Source organism: Macaca fascicularis, chromosome X, assembly GCF_037993035.2.
Source record: "Macaca fascicularis isolate 582-1 chromosome X, T2T-MFA8v1.1".
NCBI lineage: Eukaryota > Metazoa > Chordata > Mammalia > Primates > Cercopithecidae > Macaca > Macaca fascicularis.
The window spans coordinates 14464958-14486698 of NC_088395.1; the positions used below are offsets into that span (position 1 = coordinate 14464958).

The 21741-nt window shown below is 37.8% G+C and overlaps 1 protein-coding gene across 7 annotated transcripts in view; it reads left to right on the top strand.

Moving 5' to 3' along the window:
* Positions 1-21741, top strand: part of GLRA2 (glycine receptor alpha 2) — a 230659-nt gene that overhangs the window by 163874 nt on the left and 45044 nt on the right. For all 7 annotated transcript variants that reach the window (XM_045383250.2, XM_074029168.1, XM_074029169.1 and 4 more), the window contains one exon: positions 12837-12986. In XM_045383250.2, coding sequence (XP_045239185.1) covers positions 12837-12986 — 150 coding nt within the window. The remainder of the gene's footprint in view (positions 1-12836; positions 12987-21741) is intronic.

Genomic DNA, 21741 nt, shown 5'->3' on the forward strand with positions numbered 1-21741 from the left:
TCATCCCACTATAGGAGGCATAGGCAACTTGGAAATCATAAACCAACAAGCTCAGTACAGGCAGTGGAGACCTGTCAGTTCTTCCATATGCCTCCGCCCATCACTGTAAACCTTACCCACCATTCCAAGGCCTTTCCAAATAACAATTATTAAACTTCCCTCTTTTATTTCCTTGCTTGTAAGTATGAATTTTGAACCTAGGATAGGGTGGGGAGTAAACGCACAAATAGTATACAAGTACTTGAGGCACTAATTGCTGACTGAGAAAATGAATGAAGATTGTGGTTATCTGCCATCTATGAACACTTATCTTCACAGTATGTCCATGGCTGTAGGTGTGACAGCACTACTGCTGTTTCTTGCTTGCCAGTCCCACTGCATGTACCTTCTCACCTCTTTTCCACATCAGATGTTGTCATCTGGTGTAATCACAGTCTGTGAGTAATTCTCCTGACTCATCGCCAGACAGGGAGGTTCCCACAGGGGTCAGTGAGGCAGAAAAGCACAGAATTTGGAGTCAAGCCAGACTTAATGCAAATCGCAGCTCAACCATTCTTTTGCTGTGTGATCTTGGTAAAGTTAATGAGTGAACCCAGTTTCCTTATCCTTATAATGGAGATAACTCATAGAATGCTGGTGGTGTAAGCTTTTTGTTGATGATAGCAGTGGTGGTGATTTTGTTCTGTTTGCTTTTTGTAACAGTATGTATCAGTCCCCATGATACACAGGAGTGCTCACTGCAATAAAGTTCCATTTATGTGAATTTAAAACACAGCAATATAAAAACACTAACAAAGTCTTAGTCCATGCACAAAACATGAAATCCAAGATATTCTACTTTACATTATTCCTCTGGGGAAAACTGCCTTGAATTATGCAAGTTTTGAATTATGCAGTGTCTTCAGGGGCTCGTCCCTTACAAGCCAATGTGTCTGAGAATCTACAATCTGCCAAATGAGTGTTAAGATTTATATAAAGTATCTTATTCAATCCTTCAATGACCCCATGAAACTGGAATGTGTGGGCCCCTACTTTGATATGAAGAAATCAAGATTCCAAAAGGTTAAGTAATTTTTCCAAATTCATTGGTCATTCACCTAGGATTCAAATCCAAGTTGGTCTAGCTTCAAAAATGTTCCTTATTTTTCAGTTTCCTCCTTTCTTCCATATCTTCATAGTCTCCCCAGTTTTTCTCCTCTTTCTCTCTCTCTCGCTCTTTCATGCGCGCGCGCGCACACACACACAACACACACACACTGACTACACAAACATTTATTAAGTGAAGCATCATCTCATCATCTCCCCAAAGCCCATTGTTGTCTTTCCAATACTGAGATCACCCAATTGGCTCTTTTCTTCATTGAGATTGTTTTTCCACCAGTGGGCAATTTGTTCCGAATCCCCACTTCCCCCTTATTCCTGCCCTTGATGGATAATAAACATACATCACTTGTTTTGTCACTGAAGGTGCAGGCACAGGAAGCAGACTATGGCAGGAATCAGTGTGCTTGTCTATCAGCCAAAAATATAGTGACATGGCAGACATAAGCACAGGGAAGAAGATGCTGCATTGCCCTACTTCCTCCAGATGCTAACCCCTCCTTCACCTTGACTCTCTCAGATGCCTACATGTGCCGGAGGCTGAGACTTGGGGGTGCCTTTCTGCAGAGTGTCCCTATGGTGCCTCTAACAATGGATATCACCTGGTGTTGCTTGTATATTCCAGGGCTGGCAGTTTTACTCTTCTTGTACCTCTCCACCCAGGAAACTCACATGGATAGTAAGTTTTGGCAAGCTACTTTATACAATCTTCTGACCACCATAATGGAGAGAAATATATTCATCTTTAGAAATAATATCAACTCACTAGGTCTGTGTACCATCCAATGCCCAACAAACTAATTGGTCCTCAAAAATCCATTTATAATTGGTCTGTTCCTGCAGATATCAGGCTTAGAGGCATTGCCACCCAATGTCTATTTCTGCAAGCAGCACTTTCGTAAGTAATTCTTTACTTAACCACTCGGCTTAGAACCCAACAATAATATTAGATATAGAGAGAAAATGGGGTGAGGGTGATGACACTGGGATGGGCCAGTAGTCAGTGCTGTCATCATCCATCTCTGCCAAGGAAATCTGATTTTCCCAGCATTAAACGGCAGGTGTGAGCTCTTTAATTAGGCAACAAAAATGGCAACTTGTTGTGGGGAGGGGATCATGGGGAGGGATAGCATTAGGAGATATACCTAATGTAAATGACGAGTTAATGGGGGCAGCACACCAACATGGCACATGTATACATATGTAACAAACCTGCACGTTGTGCACATGCACCCTAGAACTTAAAGCATATATAAAAAAAGAAGCCATACAGAACTTTAGACTCCCATTAAAAAAAAAAAAAGATAATTGACTGCTTAAAGCAAAAAATGAAACTGATGCATTGTTAGGTTTATAATGTATGTTGAAATAAAATGTAAAACATAAATAGCACAAAGTCTAGTAATGAAGAAGTGGAAGTATACTGTTATAAGGTTTTTGTACTATAAGTAAGGTCTGGCATTCAATATGAGAGGTGTGGCATCTCTAATTTATCTCTATAAACCCTAAATCAATCACTAAATTAATGAAGAGTTATAGCTAAAAGAATAACAAAGGAGATAAAATGGAGTCATAATATTCAATCCAAATGGTGGTAAATAAAGACAATAAAGGAGAAGAAAGAAAAGATGAGAAAACAGAAAAAAGGCAAGGTGGTAAATTTAAAGCCAGCTAGAATAATAATCACACTAAAAATAAATGGCCTAAATGCTCCAGTTAAGAGGTAGCAATTGTCAGACTGGTTTAAAAATCAAGAGTCAAATATAAAGTCACAAACATGTTAAAACTAAAAGAATTGGGGATATAGTGTGCTAACACTGATTAAAAGAAAATTGAAGTGGCTATATTAAAACTAGACATAGTAAATATTCTTGCTTTTTAGAGCAAATAATACTAACAGTAATAAGCAGGGTCATTTTCTACTGATAAGGGGGTCAATTCAGTAAGTGGACATAACAATTATAAATATGTATGCACCTAATGACAAACTCCAAAATGTATGAAACAACTGATAAAACCACAAGGAGAACTAGACAAGTCACAATCCACATAGGCAGAGATTTCAACCTTCTCTCTCAATAACTGATAGAATATATGAACAGAAAATTAGTAAGGATATTAAAGGCTTGACACAGACTATCAACCAATTGACATAATTGAAAATTACAGACCAACACCAACAGAATTACTTTCAAGTTCACACAAAATATTTACAAAATGAGCCCATAATCTCTGGGACATAAATCAACCCTCAATAAAATTAAAAATTGTATTAGTTTGTTCTCATGCTGCTAATAAAGGCATACCCAAGACTGAGTAACTTATAAAGGAAAGAGGTTTAATTACTCACAGTTCAGCATGATTAAGGAAGTCTCAGGAAATTTATAATCATGGCAGAAGATGAAGGGGAAGCAAAGCACCTTCTTCACAAGATGGCAGGAAGGAGAAGTACTCAGCGAAGGGGGGAAGAGCCCCTTATAAAACCATCCGATCTTGTAAGAACTCACTCACTATCATGAGAACAGCATGGAATAAACTGCCCCTATGATTTAAAAAAAAAATGTCAACTTGGCAGTAAAACTATAAACATGAAATTGTACAGCACCATGAATCTTTGGCACTAGGATTAATTTGACTATCTGTATTTTTTTCTCATGATACACTTACTGAATATAGGTAAGAGACCAAACAGAAAAAGCAAAGCCAGAATTCTCATTACCACCTCTGTTAATTACTAGCCATATAAAGTTTAGATATGCATTTAATAAACTCATTTCCCCCCAAAATGGAAATGGAAAGCATGATGGTATACTTTATAGCATTCAATAAAAGATAAGTTGATTGGAGCTACCAAAGCCTTCTATTTTATGTAACAGAAGCACATCTCAGGCTACTGTGGCCAACAGGTATCTCTCATTTCAACAGCTGCATTAATCAAGGTTAATTAAATATTTTCCACATATAAATTAGATACAATGAAATTGTACTGTACAGAAAAAAAAACTTCTATTCTGCTTTATCAATAGTTTTCAGGTATAATTTGAGAATAATTAAACATTTTTTATTTGTATAAACGTAAGTGGCACAAGTGCAATTTTGTTACATGGATATATTGTGGAGAATAATTAAACATTGACTCAAGCAGGTGGATATGAGGAATCATTCCACTTAAAGAAAGAACATCTGAATATTTTGAGATTGCCCTATGAATACATTTTGTTTCTTTTCTATTACAAAACACCACTTGATCATAGTCATTTGTGATTTTTCTCCACTGTAGTGAACTGCTCTCTGTACATGTTCATTAGCAATCCTCCTTGATTAGCTGCTGGAGGAATGTCACAGTTCTCTGGGGTCAGCCTAGGGGCTAGGAATATGGATATACTTTAGTTGGCACATTATCACATGGAAGTGCCTTGCCCATGAGGAATGGAGAGGGCATCCAAGCTGTAAGGACATTCAAGTAATCCTTGTACAATCGTGACTCATTATTTCTGTCCTGGGGATAAACATCATGTACAAAATGTCCCAACCAATAACAGCAACTGGCTTCATGGCACAGGAAACAGTATAGTGTCTGAACACAGACAATACAAATTGTGGGGCTAAAGGAAATAAATTCATGACTTGATTTTCCACTTTGAAACTGAAATAAGGATGTAATTCATGAAAAAAAATTGACTCTATTAAACTTGCCAAAGTTTTCAAAAATGCCAAGACAGTATTAAAAAGAATATTAATGGGAAACACCTCTAAGAAATGTCTACATAATGCCAAACAACTGAGCAACTAACCAAATTCCATGATCTCACTTATCTGTTCAAACAACAGATGAATGCTAATCTAGCACCATGAAACCCTAAACCACTTGACTGGTTCTACTTTCCCAGCAGATATATTTGCAAACTACATAAGTTGTAAAGTCATATAAATAATAAGTATTCTCCTTTCCCTTAATGAAAATAAATCCAGAGTAATTTGGATATCAACAACTGTCATCACTAAAAGACCAAAACTACATTTTTCTTCTTTTTAGTTCTCTTTTTTTTTCTGTAGCTTACCCTTCATATAAAGCAATAATTGTGAAAGAAATTTGAATTTATATAGCACTTGGAAAATTTGACAGTGAACAAAAACTTATGGGGACACTTACTATATGCACAAAAACGTCCTTGGTGACATGGATACAGAAGACATTACTGGATCTATATTCCCCCAAGTATCCTATACTTTAGTTGGGTGGATAAAACACATATGCATGAAGCAAACACTAAACTGGATGATTCTATCTTTAAGTGCATTACAAATTCTAAAGACGGGCAAGGCCGCCGTCGGCTAGAATTGGCAAAGAAATTATCACCTTGGGGATGGGATTTGGTCTACTCCTTGAAGAATTATCTGGAAATAAACAGATATAAAATGTGGGAAATGTTTCTATGCTGGGAGAAGGGTTTTTCCACCTTATAACACTATTAACATTTGGGACTGGGTAATTATTTGTCATAAAGAGCTGTCCTTTGCATTGTTGCGTATTTAACAGCATCCCTGGCCTCAACCCACTAGAAACCAGAGCAACTCTTTACTTCCCAGATGAAACAACCAAAAACATCTTCTGACACTGCTGAATGTTCTTGGGAGCAACATCACTTCTGGTTGAGAACCACTGGACTAGACATAGTTACCTAGGTTTTTTGTTTGTTTTTGTTTTTGCTTTCTCTCTCTCAGGGTTTTCCAACCTCAGAATTATTAGCATTTTGACTGGATGTCTTTGTTTTGGATGCTGTCCTGTGCATTATAGGATGTTTAGAAGCATCCATGACCTCAACTACTAGATGCCAATAGCAGCGCTCCCTGGTTGTGACTACCAAAAATATCTCCAGACATTGCCAAATGTCCCCTGGAATGAAAAGTCAACCTCATTTAGGAACTACTGGTGTAGACAAAGTCATCAGTGGGAATGGATTTGGCTTACTCAGGGCTAAGCAAAGTTGCTTAAACAAAACACCAAGCTTGTGTTACGAAAGAGTGCCATAAGATTGATTAACTAGGATAGACACATGCTGTGCGGGGCCTTGAATACCAGAGACTGCAATAGACAGCCACAGTAATTCCTAAGCAGATGTGTTTCAAAATGAAATTGGGGTTTTAAATTTAATTTCACAGAAGCAAAAGACTAGGTGCCATGAGGAAGAACTGAATGCAGGTGGACTGGTTAGGAAGTTGTTATAATAACCAGGCATTAGGTGTTGATGGATAGGATTAAAGTGATATCTTTGGAATGGAGAGAGTAAAGAGTAAACCCAGGGTTGCTTTACAGACAGAAATGTTGAATCTGTGCAATAGATTGAATATTAGAGATGAAGACAACGGAGGGGGAAACAGTGGCAAAACCAGGTTGCTAGTGAGAAGGAAGATTTAAATGAGATGAATAAGAAGGAGGTGGCATTTAATATGTTTAATTTTGCAAATACTAACTGTAGCTATTTTAGAATTATCACAGAATGCTGGTGAGAGGTCAGGGCTGAGGGAATAATTTGAGAACTTTGGAAACACAAAACCTTCATATCCTGAATAAATGCATCCACTCCTATAGCTTTCTTCTTAATTCCTGTAGCTTGATAAAATAAAAATTTCCTTCTCACTCACATTATACTCTACTGTGCGGTGGGTGGCTGTAGGTCTTTTGGGGATCCAATCTTCTTCCATCTTATGGCACTGCCATCTTAAACAGGTGACACCTAAGGTGGCTGCAGAAGGTATAGTCCTAAGGGCCTCATGGAAGATTTTAGAGGTCCTAACATGTATAACTTCTGCCCATATTCCATTGAGGATCCAAGAGAAGTGGAAAATCTAGCTTACTGGTAGAGGAAATGAAATTTAGAAGAATATAGCCAGTCTCTGTTATAGCACTCAACATACACACACTACCACCACCACTACCCTGACACACAGAAATAAGAAGAAAGCTATCGGAGTGGATTAATTCATTGAGGATATGAAGATAGAGTGAAAACTGAGGAGGAAAGAGTTCAAGAAATGGAAATACCAAATGGAATAAGATGTCCCAAAGAGAGTAAGGAAGATCAGATGATTCAGAGATGTTGTTGATTCAGAGATGTCAGAGAGCCTGGAAGAGAACCAACCTATATAGAGGTGAAAGTGCCAAGAAGAGGTGAGGTAAATTTCCATAAGGAGGATAATGTCTACTTTGCTGAGACTCTTGCTTTCAGAGACAAAATAGCATCATGATAATTGTTTAAAAAGGGAGTGAGGAAGGAAGGAAAGGAAAGGAAGGAAGGGAAGGAAGGCACCTTATACATCTATACTCCACCTCAAAACCATCATTAGCTTATCTTTACAAATTTTTGAAACCCCAAACCTATCAGCTTGACTTTCAATGCCTTCCTTTGCCAGCCCAGCCTACCTGTCCACCCCTCACCATTACCTCCCAGGTGCCCAGCATATCCCGGTCACTGGGTTGCTCATTATTTGCAAGACCACCATACTCTCTCCCATCTTTATGGCTTTGATTTTACAGCTTCTTCTACCCACCAAAGACCTGGCTCTTCTCAAGCCCTAAAACAAGTGCCACACCACCTAGAAATAAAGCCTTTACTGATTTTTCCATCGACATTAACCTCCCCATATTCCACCAGACTTTTTGTCCTTCCTTTACTTTGTCATGTGGAACCATCTACTTTATATCAGTTATATGTTCATGTGACTGTCTCCCTCTGTAGACCATGGAATTCTTAAGTGGTGAGGCAGGGTCACTAAGATGTACAACCCCAATAAAGAGAAGATAACATTAAAGTCTAGGTCAGAGGCTGGGAAATGTTTTCTGTAAAGAGCCATATGGTATTTTTGGCTTTGTGGCCATTTGGTTTCTGTCACAACTACTCAACTGTGCCATTTTGGTTCAAAAGTATCCACAAACAATATGTAAATGAATGAATATGGCTGTCTTCAAATAACAGTGGACTGAATTTGATCCGTGGACTATAATTTGCTGCCCCATGATCTATGTGAATGATACTTTCTGGAGCACAGCATGAGTGTGGTCCCCTGAAATATAATCTGGGAAGTCCTGGGGAGAATTAATATACTTCTTAGTCATCTTTGTATCTTTTACCCCATCTCCCACCAGCACCTAGTACAGCCCTCCATGTAGTAGGCTCTCAATGTTTGTTTTTGTTTTTCTGAATTAAATATGCCTGAAAAGATACCAACTGAGTTAATCATAACAGCATTTTGAGAACTTCATTACCTTTTAAAACTATCTTGCAAGTTTGTAGTAAAGTCGTTCAAGAAGGAATCATGTAAGTCCAAGAATCATAAAAAGAATGTGACAAGGAGGCTAGGCGCGGTGGCTCAAGCCTGTAATCCCAGCACTTTGGGAGGCCGAGACAGGTGGATCACGAGGTCAGGAGATCGAGACCTTCCTGGCTAACCCAGTGAAACCTCGTCTCTACTAAAAAAAAAAAAATACAAAAAACTAGCCGGGCGAGGTGGCGGGCGCCTGTAGTCCCAGCTACTCAGGAGGCTGAGGCAGGAGAATGGCATAAACCCGGGAGGCGGAGCTTGCAGTGAGCTGAGATCCGGCCACTGCACTCCAGCCTGGGCGACAGAGCGAGACTCTGTCTCAAAGAAAAAAAAAAAAAAAAGAATGTGACAAGGGAAGATGTGAGCTCAAAACATCTAAGGAATAGGAGCTGAAAGAAGAGAATCTGACATCAGAGCTGGGTAAAAGCAACAAAAGGCATTTCAGTTCTGAGAAACCAGCACCAAGGAACATCACATCATATGTGATAGATGTCTCACAACACCCTCTAAATCCATGTGAATAATGCATTTAATGCCAGCACTTCAATGCTGGAAAGATGTTCATGATTTGGAGGAAACTCGGAGACCAACCAAAATGATTAAAAGACTGGAAGGACTCATTTATGAGCAGCTATAAAAGAAGCCAAATATGAGCTTGGTCTGCTGATTGCTAGAAGAAGATGGAGAAAACGTGTATAAATTACTGAATGCTGTAAACACTAGGAAGAGGAGGAATGATGGTCAGCTCTATTGGACTTAGCTCTTGGTATGCATATATCTCGGGCATTAACACATTCCTCTCATTATTGGGTCTTAAAACATTTATGGGCCATCTGAATAATATATAACTGGAAATGCTGTGATTGGTAATGTTCTATTATTACAGGAAAATAGGATTGCTCCAGAAGAGCAAATACAAGACAAACTATTGTTCATTAAGGAAGCAAATGTTCCAGGAATGTTAGGCGAGCTGAGAAAATAAAAACTCACTAATAGTCCACTCTTAGAAGTATCAAATATATACAGTTGTGGGTAACAGTATATCATTCATAACTGTTTAAAGCACAAAGATGCAAAAATAGCTAGATATTTCCTCCCTTCCTTCTCTTTCATTCATTCATTCAGTCAGTCAGTCAGTCATTCAACCATCAGTCCATCTATCCATCATCAATCCATCCACCATGTATTTATCCACCAATCCATCTATCCATCCCACATAACTACTGCCTTTGTACTATTTGCTAGGTCCTGTGCTGGTGATACAAAGAAATACTGCACAGGGCCTAAACTAAAAACAAAAACAAAAAAAATAAACCTACAGTCTAAGAGTAGGGTCAGGGAATACTTTAAAATATAATTGGCCGGGCACAGTGGCTCACGCCTGTAATTCCAGCACTTTGGGAGGCCGAGATGGGCAGATCATTTGAGGTCAGAAGTTTGAGACCAGCCTGGCCAACATGGTGAAACCCTGTCTCTACTAAAAAATACAAAAGTTAGCCGGGTGTGGTGGCACGTGCCTGTAATCCCAGTTACTCAGAAGGCTAAGGCAGGAGAATCATTTGATCCTGGAAGGCAGAGGTTGCAGTGAGCCTAGATCGCGCCCCTGCACTACAGCCTAGGCAACAGTGGAAGACACCATCTCAAAATGTGTGTGTGTGTGTGTATGTATATATATATACATACACACACACACATATATATGCACGCACACACACACTCCAGCCTGGGCAACAGTGTGAAACACCATCTCAAAATATATATATACACATATATGTGTATATGTATATATAGATATATAAATTTGTATATATATATACACATTTGTATATGTATATAAAATTGTAAGTTGAGTGAGATGAGGGACATCTTCCATGTAAAAAGTGGGCAAAGAAGGAACAGATAAGTTCAATAGAGAGTGATAAGGGAACAAAGAAACGTGGCCCCTAACTCAGATGAGAGAAAGGAGAAAGGTTGGGGACGCTTCCCAGGGGAACTGATATCTCAGCGAAGTCCTAAAGAATTCTGAGGCGACTATTAATCAGGAGGAGTGGGAATAACCATCCCAGGTAGGAAGAATAATATGTTTCAAGGACTGGAGATAACAAAGTGCTAGATCATTTTGTCACAATACATGTGGAACTGACACAAGTACTTCGGATTGTTTTAGACAAATAGTGTAAGGCAGGTGGTGATCTTAAAAACAATAATTAGAGGCCGGGCGCGGTGGCTCAAGCCTGTAATCCCAGCACTTTGGGAGGCCGAGACGGGTGGATCACGAGGTCAGGGGATCGAGACTATCCTGGCTAACACGGTGAAACCCCGTCTCTACTAAAAAATACAAAAAACTAGCCGGGCGAGGTGGCGGGCGCCTGTAGTCCCAGCTACAAGGGAGGCTGAGGCAGGAGAATGGCGTAAACCCGGGAGGCGGAGCTTGCAGTGAGCTGAGATCCGGCCACTGCACTCCAGCCTGGGCGACAGAGCGAGACTCCGTCTCTAATAATAATAATAATAATTAGAATATATTATGATTGTGGGTGAGTTTTATGTTCCTTATTAATTTTTGTTCCTTCCAAAATTTATCCATTCACAAAATCACACCCTTCTCTGGCCAAATAATTGCAAACATTTATAAGGACTTATTCTGTGTTTGAAACTATTCTAAAATCTTTATGTATATTAAGTGATTTTATCCACTTAACAACTCTACGGGGTAGGTACTATTATTGTTCCTATTTTAAAGATGAGGAATAGAGGCAGAGAGAGGTTATATAACATAACTGAATTATACAGATAGTAGCGGAGCAGCATTTCTTAATTGGGGCATCTTACTCCAGAATCTCTGCTTTTATGTCCACTGTGCTCCTGCAAACCTTCTAATTCAAGAGCCTATTTTCATATCTTTACTTCTGTAACTCACCTAAAAGTTGATCCAACAAATAATCAGAGACACAGTCAAATATTTTGGGAGAAGAATGTTTGTAACAGCAACATTTATAGTCATAAAATATAAGATAGAAAGTAAGCTATATGTCTTACAATGTGAATGTTCAATCATGGTATAGACCATTAGGCAAGCATTAGAAATTATGATCTAGAAGAAAAATAAATAACATGGGAAATGCTCAGTATAAAGGTCAAAGGTAAATGCAAAGATACAAACTATGATCCTAACAATGTGTTTGTGTGTGTTCGGAAAGGAAATCCACTAGTCAGACTGAGTTCCAATTCCGATCTTGACTCTGTCATTTATTACTTTTGTGACCTTGGGTAATAATTTCATCCCTCTTTACCCCAGTTTTCTCATCAGAAAATTGGGATGAGTTGTTGTAAGGCTTAAAAAATTCACACACATAAAATGCTTAAAATACTGGCTGGCAAGCACTTGACAAATACCAAAATACAGGAAACTATTTAAAAATTAGAACTGGATTGTACACATTCAGATGGTAGTTTAGTAAGTATTCTTTGTAGTCCAGGATGCAATACTTTGTAACTTGATCCAATTATTTTTCCCTTTTACAGTTGAAAAAATAATTTTAAGTTGAGAGAATGAGGGGCATTTTCCATTGCAAGTAGAAAGTATTTGCTTTCAGAATCTACGTTGTCAAATTATAAGACTTACTAAACACTTAAGCAAACACTGAAGGGTTATCAAAGTTTTCTTTTTAACCAGATACCTTCTCAAGGCTAGATTCTTGATATTTTACTTTGGTTGAATACTCTTAAATTGTGAGGATTTAAAACTATTTAGAACTGTGTTTTCATGTCAGTTAGGATCAGTAAATTGAAGAAAATTACAAATTGGCTTCTGAAGAGCCTAAGGCCATACATAGTTTATTTCTCATCCATGTTTTGAAATTATCTTAATTATATTGGTTTTTAAACGTTAATTTAAAAAAATAGAAGTGAGCAGTTTTAATAATAGCACCCATCTATTTTGCCTCAAAGTTTCATTTTTCTTTTTTTAATTAAGAGAATAATTGTTTTTAATTGACAAGTAAAAATTGTATATATTTATGGTGTACAACATGTTTCAATATATGTACACATCATGGAGTGTCTAAATTGAGCTACTTAACATATGCATTATTTCACATATTTATTTGTAGTGAGAACACTTAAAATCTACTGTCATTAAGGAAATTCTTGAAGTCATCTTTGGACCTGATCTCAGGAATAAAGCTACTGGTTCGGGGGCATGTGACTTTCAGTGCTCTGCCCAGAATCTTCAAAGTAGAATCAATGGCTTAAGCACTTTCTTAAGAAAACGCTGGAAAATCCTTGACCAAGGAAATTAGGTTATTTTGCTGCTCACACCATTAAGAATCTGGTTTCCTGGCAAGCTTTCATAGTCTCTCTCTCTCTCTCTCTCTCTGTGTGTGTCTCTCTCTCTCTCTGTGTGTCTCTCTCAGGTCTCCTATGTAAAAGCGATTGACATCTGGATGGCGGTGTGCCTTCTGTTTGTGTTTGCTGCCCTACTGGAATACGCAGCGGTGAACTTTGTCTCCAGGCAACACAAGGAGTTCCTGCGCCTCCGAAGAAGACAGAAGAGGCAGAATAAGGTATGATTGCCCCTCAGTTCAGACAATGTAGAGCTTGAGTTGGTTAGCCAGGCAATATAATTCAGAAAACAGAAGAGCACACAACAAGCAAGAAGCCAAGGTTAATTTTTGTTCTGATTTGTCCTACTACACTGACTTAGTGCTCAGCTTAGGCCTTTAAAATTGGGGAGGACTGTCAGATTCAGCAAATAAAAATACATGTCATGGAGTTAAACTGGAATTTCAGATAACAACAAACAATTTTTAGTGTAAGCACATACCAAATATTGCATGGGACATACTTATACTAAAAATTGTTTATCTGAAATTTGGATGTAACTGGGCTCCCTGTATTTATCGAGCAACTCTAATTGGGGATATATACTCAATTTGACCAAGTTACTTTAAAATCCTGGTTCTTCTAAATATTGACTCTGTGTGTGTGTGTGTGTGTGTGTGTGTGTGTGTGTACATCACTGATCTGATTGAGTTTTTTTCATCAATTGCTCTGGTTTTATGTAAATTATTCCACACCCATGTAGATTACAACATGATAAATCTAGTGAGACTGATCTTATGATCTCAACTTAAACTTTAGTGCAGAATCCTAAGCTTTACACTGTCCAGAGACTTGAGGTTTGAAATGCATAGCTCAAGATCTCCAGTCCTGTGGTTCCCAAACTTGCCTGCACATTAGAATTGCCTGGGGGTATTTTAAAAATCCCAAGCCTTAGACACAACCTTACACCAATTAAATCTCAATGTTAGGAGGGGCACCAGCCTCCGTATTTCTGCAGCTCCCCAGGCAATTCTGGTGTGCAGACATGCTTGGAAAACACTGTTCTGCTTTATAACCCAATCTTGTAGAGGCTATCAAAAGGCTTGCACCTGTTTTCCATTTCAAACTCTGGGAGAGAAACATACCCTTTGATATGGAGAATGTTACCTCCTGTAACAATACTGCTTGAGAACTAAAGTTAACATTTTATGTACAGTAGAGAGATTTTTCAAAATCTGTTCCAAAAAATATTTGATAAACTAATCCTGCTGGTGAAGTAATAGTTATATGCTACTCTGTTGGAATGAAAACAAAAATATTCCACAGTCACTATTAATGCTGCAAATACGTAGGTGTAAAGCTGAATATCTGTTGTGAGACATTGCTTATACTGAGGAGTTTATGTGGGTATGAGCTCACTGAGTTCTGACTGCATCCACTAAAAGCTTTCCTGCACATACTCTGGGCTGAAAGAGATAAATCTGTCCTGTTAGCTGCCCTGTCTCACTCTTCGCTACCTCTCAGGAACATTTTGTCCTGCCATAGATAAGGAGAACAAGTAAACAAGCACAAATATCCTCTTTGCTGTACGTTACCTTTTAATGTTGTGCCTTTCTCAATTTTCTCCTCACTGCCTCCTTGTTGGTGCTATCGTTTCTTTAATCACATTCACAGAAGTTCAGCACACAGCAGCAAGAGTTCAGGATCACTTGTGCCACCCAGAAAATATTCTTACATTATGATGGTATTTCAACACAAAACAGTATAGAACTCATGCTGCAACCGCCTCAGTGGATGGTTTAAGTCCTTCAACAACTTCTTTTACATATGGTAATACTGCTCAGGTTTCCCAAACTTACCTTATCGTAATAAGACTCACCTAGGACCCCTCTGAAACATACTAATTCTCAGTAAAATTCCTTTCAGATGTTGATTTATAAAGTTGGGTGGAATACAAGAATCTGTACTCTTAATAAGCACTCTAGGTGATTCTTATGATGAGGTAACTTTAAGAAACACTATCCTGGCTTACTGACTGCATGCTCTCCTAGACCAGAGATGGAAAATGGGTTTCATTTTGCTTCACAATTCTAAATAATTGTTAGGGAATTTTTTAATTACTGTGTGAAGGATTCTTAGACTGTACCTGGGCTCTGTGGGAATGAGATCTGTCATCAATTAGCAATGTCTGGCATTACATAATAACAGATATTAAAGACTAATTTTTTAAAAAGTATAACTAGCAAACAAGTGGGGGTGGATATGGAATAATAAAAAGACAAAATCAATCTAAAAGAAAGAGGGAATGCAGAACAAGACAGATAAAGAGAAAGCAAATAGAGAAGTGGTAGATTAAACCCAAATATATTGTAAATACAGTGAAGGAAAATAGAATAAATACCTCTATTAAAAGACAAACATTTTCAGATTAAATTAAAAAATAAAACTCAACTCTAGTCTGCCTCCAATAGGCACACCTATAATATCAAGACACAGAAAGCTTCAAAGTAACTGTGGATAAAGATATATCATGCTAACGCTAACCAAATAAAGCCAGTTTAGCTCCATTAATATTAGATAAAGTAGACTTTAAGACCAAAATTATTACTAGAAATAGAGATATTTCATAATTAAAAGGATCATTTCAATAGGGGAATGTGATTACTATAGATACGTATACAACGAATAACATGGCCTCAGAATACACCAAGTTTAAATTGACAAATATAAAGAAGAAATAGACAAACTCACACTCATAGTGAGGAATTTTAACATACCTCTCTTAGCAACTGATAGAAACAAAGCAGACAAAAAGATCAGTAAGGATATAAAATATTTAATAACATAATTAACAAACTACACCCTCAAATGCAGTAAACACATACTTTTCAAGTCAGAAGAAACATTTTGGTACATTTACCATAAGTTGGACCATAACGCACTTCATAACAAATATCAAACCACTGAAATCATATTATCTGATTAAATAGAATTAGGCTAAAAATCAATGGTACAAAGATAACTAGAACATCTCTATAAATTGGGAAATAGCCAAATACTTCTGAAATAATTCAGGAGTCAAAAAGAATTCACATTCGAAGTTAGAAAATATTTTGAATTGAAAGATAAATTGTACATATCAAAATATATGAACTGAGCTAAAGCCATGCTTAGTGAAAAATGTATACTTCAAATGCATTTTATAAAGATAGAAAGCTGAAAATTGATTATCTAAGAATCTATTTCATGGAGATAGAATGAAGAATAAGAAATTAAATCCAAAAAGTGTAGAAGGAGTGAAAAAAACACGAAGAGCAAAAATTAATAAAATAGAAGAATGGTCCATTGAGTTTACTGATTATCTTGTCATGAATATTTTCAAATCAGCATTTGGGAAGAAACCAGATTGCAGTAGTTTAAAGTAGGTGAGGATATGGAATAAGCAAGTATAGATTACTTGAGAATTTAGCTCTCAAAGGGAGAGAGACGGGGTAAAACAAATTTCTGCACAATCTCACTTCCTGTCATGATTAGACTACTCACAGGTTAAATATACATATTTATTCATTCAACAAATGTTTATTGAGCACCTACTATGCTTAAACATGGAAACCTGTGAATATAGTAGAGAATGAGAGGGACAAAAAAGTAGAAAATGAGGTTGAAGAATAGGTAATTTCAAGATTTATTTGCAGGCCAGTATAAAGGACTTTATTTTATCCTAAGTGATTGGAATCCACTAGTTAGTTTCAATATAGCAAATAGGCTATTGAGTGGATAGTTGTGGTGTCAAGAGTAGCAGCAGATAAGTTAGGAGGCTATTGTAGAACTATAGGTGGAGATGTTGATGGCTTAGATTATGGTATTGGTCATAAGAATGAAGGACTAGCCATAAGTAGAAAGCTGAAACTGGATCCTTTCCTTACTCCTTATACGAAAATTAATTCAAGATGGATTAGAGACTTAAATGTTAGACCTAATACCATAAAAATCCTAGAGGAAAACCTAGGTAGTACCATTCAGGACATAGGCATGGGCAAAGACTTCATGTCTAAAACACCAAAAGCAACGGCAGCAAAAGCCAAAATTGACAAATGGGATCTCATTAAACTAAAGAGCTTCTGCACAGCAAAAGAAACTACCATCAGAGTGAACAGGCAACCTACAGAATGGGAGAACATTTTTGCAATCTACTCATCTGACAAAGGGCTAATATCCAGAACCTACAAAGAACTCAAACAAATTTACAAGAAAAAAACAAACAACCCCATCAAAAAGTGGGCAAAGGATATGAACAGACATTTCTCAAAAGAAGACATTCATACAGCCAACAGACACATGAAAAAATGCTCATCATCACTGGCCATCAGAGAAATGCAAATCAAAACCACAATGAGATACCATCTCACACCAGTTAGAATGGCGATCATTAAAAAGTCAGGAAACAACAGGTGCTGGAGAGGATGTGGAGAAATAGGAACACTTTTACACTGTTGGTGGGACTGTAAACTAGTTCAACCATTATGGAAAACAGTATGGCGATTCCTCAAGGATCTAGAACTAGATGTACCATATGACCCAGCCATCCCATTACTGGGGATATACCCAAAGGATTATAAATTATGCTGCTATAAAGACACATGCACACGTATGTTTATTGCAGCACTATTCACAATAGCAAAGACTTGGAATCAACCCAAATGTCCATCAGTGACAGATTGGATTAAGAAAATGTGGCACATATACACCATGGAATACTATGCAGCCATCAAAAAGGATGAGTTTGCGTCCTTTGTAGGGACATGGATGCAGCTGGAAACCATCATTCTTAGCAAACTATCACAAGAACAGAAAACCAAACACCGCATGTTCTCACTCATAGGTGGGAACTGAACAATGAGAACACTTGGACTCAGGAAGGGGAACATCACACACAGGGGCCTATCATGGGGAGGGGGGAGGGGGGAGGGATTGCATTGGGAGTTATACCTGATGTAAATGATGAGTTGATGGGTGCAGCACACCAACATGGCACAAGTATACATATGTAACAAACCTGCACGTTATGCACATGTACCCTACAACTTAAAGTATAATAATAATAAATAAATTAAAAAAAAAAAAAAAAGAATGAAGGAAAGTGGTTAGGTTCAGGAATCTTTCATTTGTTCCACAAAAATTTATTTACTTCTTACTATGTGCCAGGCACTGTGTAAATCCTCAGAATACATTGCTTCACAGGACAGAAAAAAATGCAACCTTTTGATGAAACTTACATTCTAGTGGTTATGCTTTGGAGGTAAAACCAATAGGTCATGCTGATGCATTTTATGTGAAGAGGTGAGAAAATGAATTGAATACGACTCACAGATTTTTGGCTTAAGCAACTGGGTAGGTAGGGTTACCATTTATTAAGATGGGGACTATTGTGACAAGTGCAGATTTGGAGTGGAACTCGAGTCATATTTTTATGCTCTTAAATTCAGATGCCCATGAGACATCTCAGTAGAGTTAGCAAGTAATTAGATAGAAATATGTGCTCAAGAAAGGGATAACATCTGGAAATGTATATTTGGCAGTGACCAGCAAACAGATACTGTTTTAAATCCACAAAACTAAATGAGATTACACATTGAGATAATACAAACAAAAAAAGTTAAACATGGAAAATCACAGGTTCCGTAAACATAAAACAAAAAGGAAAGAAAGACTGAGCAGTCTTGCTGTTGAGCATCTAAATGCTCATAATTGAGTGTTTGTCATTTTTTGTATGATATAAAACCATTTTAACTATGTTTTATTGTTTGATAAAACTTTTTTTACTTTGCAATAGTCAACATTATAGAGTTGTAATGTCTGTCAGTGCCACTTGCCACTATCAAAATTGTCCTGTTTGAATTAAATTAAGTGAATTACCTAATAACAATGAAGATACTGTTCTTATCTCAATTTACAGATGAGGAAACGAATGCAAAAAGAAAATAGGGTGAGGCCAGGTGAAGCAAATAGGGTGAGGCAAGGTGAAGCAAATAGGGTGAGGCAAGTGAGTCACACAAGTACAGGGTCAGATCCTGTTTTATTTTTTATTTAATGTTTTGTTCACCATGGATTTTTCGCATTAATAATGATATTTTAAAACATTACATTAAATATCATTTGAGTACTGGAGTTTTGGGTACCCCTTCAAATTTTGCCCCTGAGGCCTCACTTGTTTTCTCCTAGTTTGGGGCCCACCTAGTCATGAACTACTAAATTAATTTTCACAGAAATACACTGTGGCCTGAGTTAAATTTTTTTTAAATCATTTAAAAATGTTCAATATTTTGGCCAGGAGCGGTGGCTCACACTTGTAATCCCAGCACTTTGGGAGGCCGAGGTGAGTGGATCAACTGAGGTCAAGAGTTCGAGACCAGCCTGGTCAACATGTGAAACCCAGTCTCTACTAAAAATACAAAAATCAGCCAGGCATGGTGGCATGCACCTGTGGTCCCAGGAACTCATGAGGCTGAGGCAGGAGAATCGCTTGAACCAGGGAGGTGGAGATTGCAGTGAGCCGAGAACACGCCACTGTACTCCAGCCTGGGCGACAGAGCGAGACTCCATCTCAAAAAAAAAAAAAAAAAAAAAGTAAATATTCCCAAGGCAATATGTCATCTCTTTAATTTCCTACTGAGAAACTGACCTCTAAAATAACATACAGGTTGATGTTTTAGAAGGTATAACAAAAAATAAGAGCAGATCATCTCCCAAAAAGACAATGGCATTAAGCTTTATTCAAGGAAGGTATTTACTGAGAGAACACCTGAGATTACATTTACATGCATGGGAAGAGTGTCTGGTGTTTACTGAGCAATCAAGTTATCAAATGGGGTCACTTTCAAGGAGTCGCCAGGCAATGTGCAACTAGGTGTATTTGCTTTGATTATCTTTTCTAGGTTTTGCAAAGCAGCCACTGTCAATTTTATCAAAACAGAGTTTCTCAGAAACAATCACGCCCAGATCTTCCCTGACAGAACTAGCCAACTCCAGTCTATTAGAAGCTGATGCCCCAGGTCTATGCAATAAAACTCTATTTTAATGTTATCTCCTCAGCTCCAATAAGAAATATGTGCACCATGTGAAGTTATAACAACTTCTCTACAATGCAGCCTCACCTGCATTTATCTCCCACTTTCATTTTATATCTGACTGCATCATACCTTACTTCTGGCATTGTGCATAATTTCAGATGTTTCCAGTTACCCAGATAGCCCTGACTTCTTTTTGGTCAGCTACTAAATAGAAATTGTGGCTGCTTGAGAACATGGTTATGGCATGTAGGCCACCTAATGACAAGTTGCCTTTTACTTATTTTTCTTCTATTTTGTTTTTAATTGACACATAATAAATAGTTGTATATACTTATGGGGTATAATGTGAGGTTTTGAGGTTTTATACATTATATTATGATCAAATCAGGATAATTACTGTATCAATCATATGAAACACTTATTTCTTCACCAAATCATCTCTTCTAGATATTTTGAAATAAACAATACATTATCATTAACCATTTTCACCCAACTGTGCAATAGAAGACCAGAACTTATTCCTCCTATCTAACTGTTAACATAGTCCCCATTGACTAACTTCTCATCTCTTCCGCCCCCTCATTTTCTGTAGGCACTGATAACCACTATTATACCCTCTACCCCCATGAGATCAAAATTTTTAGATTCCACATATGAGTGAGATCATGTCTTTGCGGGGACATGGATGGAGCTGCAGGCCATTATCCTCAGCAAACTAACGTAAGAACAGAAAACCAAATAACACTTGTTCTCACTTATAAGTGGGAGCTGAATGATGAGACTGCATGGACACAGAGGGGAACAACACACACTGGGGTCTTCTGGAGGGTGGAGGGTGGAAGGGCAGACAGGATCAGCTAAAACTAGTGGGTACTAGGCTTAAGACCTGGGGTGATGAAATAATCTGTACAACAGACCCCCATGACACAAGTTTACCTGTGTTAACAAACCTGCACTTTTACCCCTGAACTTAAAGTTTAAAAAAATGAATAATATAAAATAAAAGGCTGCTTGTTTTGAACAACTATGTGCCAACAAATTAGAAAACCCTGAAGAAATGGATAAATTCCTGGACACATAGAGCCTATCAAAAGTGAATCACAAAGAAACAGAAAACAAAAACAGACCAATAATCCAGATTTTAGCCTCAAACCCCAACGCAATGGCCCAGGCAGGAGAACAACTTAGAAGTCCTTATTCTTCCACTTGGTAGGCCCGTAAGCCCCATACTGTCTATTTCCTCTCCAATGTTCTAAGGGTTTTAGATCTTCTCGTTCGAGTGATACAGCAAGCCCAACTGGTGAAGGCTAGAAGACAAGGACCCGGTGTCAGTGGTCACCTGGGAGTGGATCATTTAAATCCATGGGGTTTCACCTCCAGAAAGTACAATTCAATCCATGTTTAGAATCTCTCCAGTTAGACCAGCACTTCTATTCTTTGGGAGTAAAATCTCTGTCCTCTTTTATTGGAGACATCCCTTCAAATACTTAAGCATGGAGAGCTGGTAGGTCTTCTTGAATCTCTGCTAAATTGATCTAGCCCTTTTTATGATATGGCTAACAGCCCCTCACCATGCTGGTTACCCTATCTACAGTTTGCTAATGGGCATCTTGACGTATAAGTCACAGAATTTGAAAGGTCGTCTAGGTATGATCAATATATAACATGAAACAGCAGTAGTATCCCCTATCTTTATCTGGACTTTTGAATACTTTTAATAGAGCACTAAATTACAGTATTGCTTTTAAGTAGTCTGATTCTATGATTGGCTCATTTTGACCTTGCTAATTCTTATTAAACTCCCAGGTTTTTTTTTTTTTCTATTATTAACATGAATAGCTATCAAGTTATCCCCTCTTGATTATGTTCTTGATTTTTTTTCTAACCTAAATAAAGGACTTTGGCCGGGCGTGGTGGCTCACGCCTG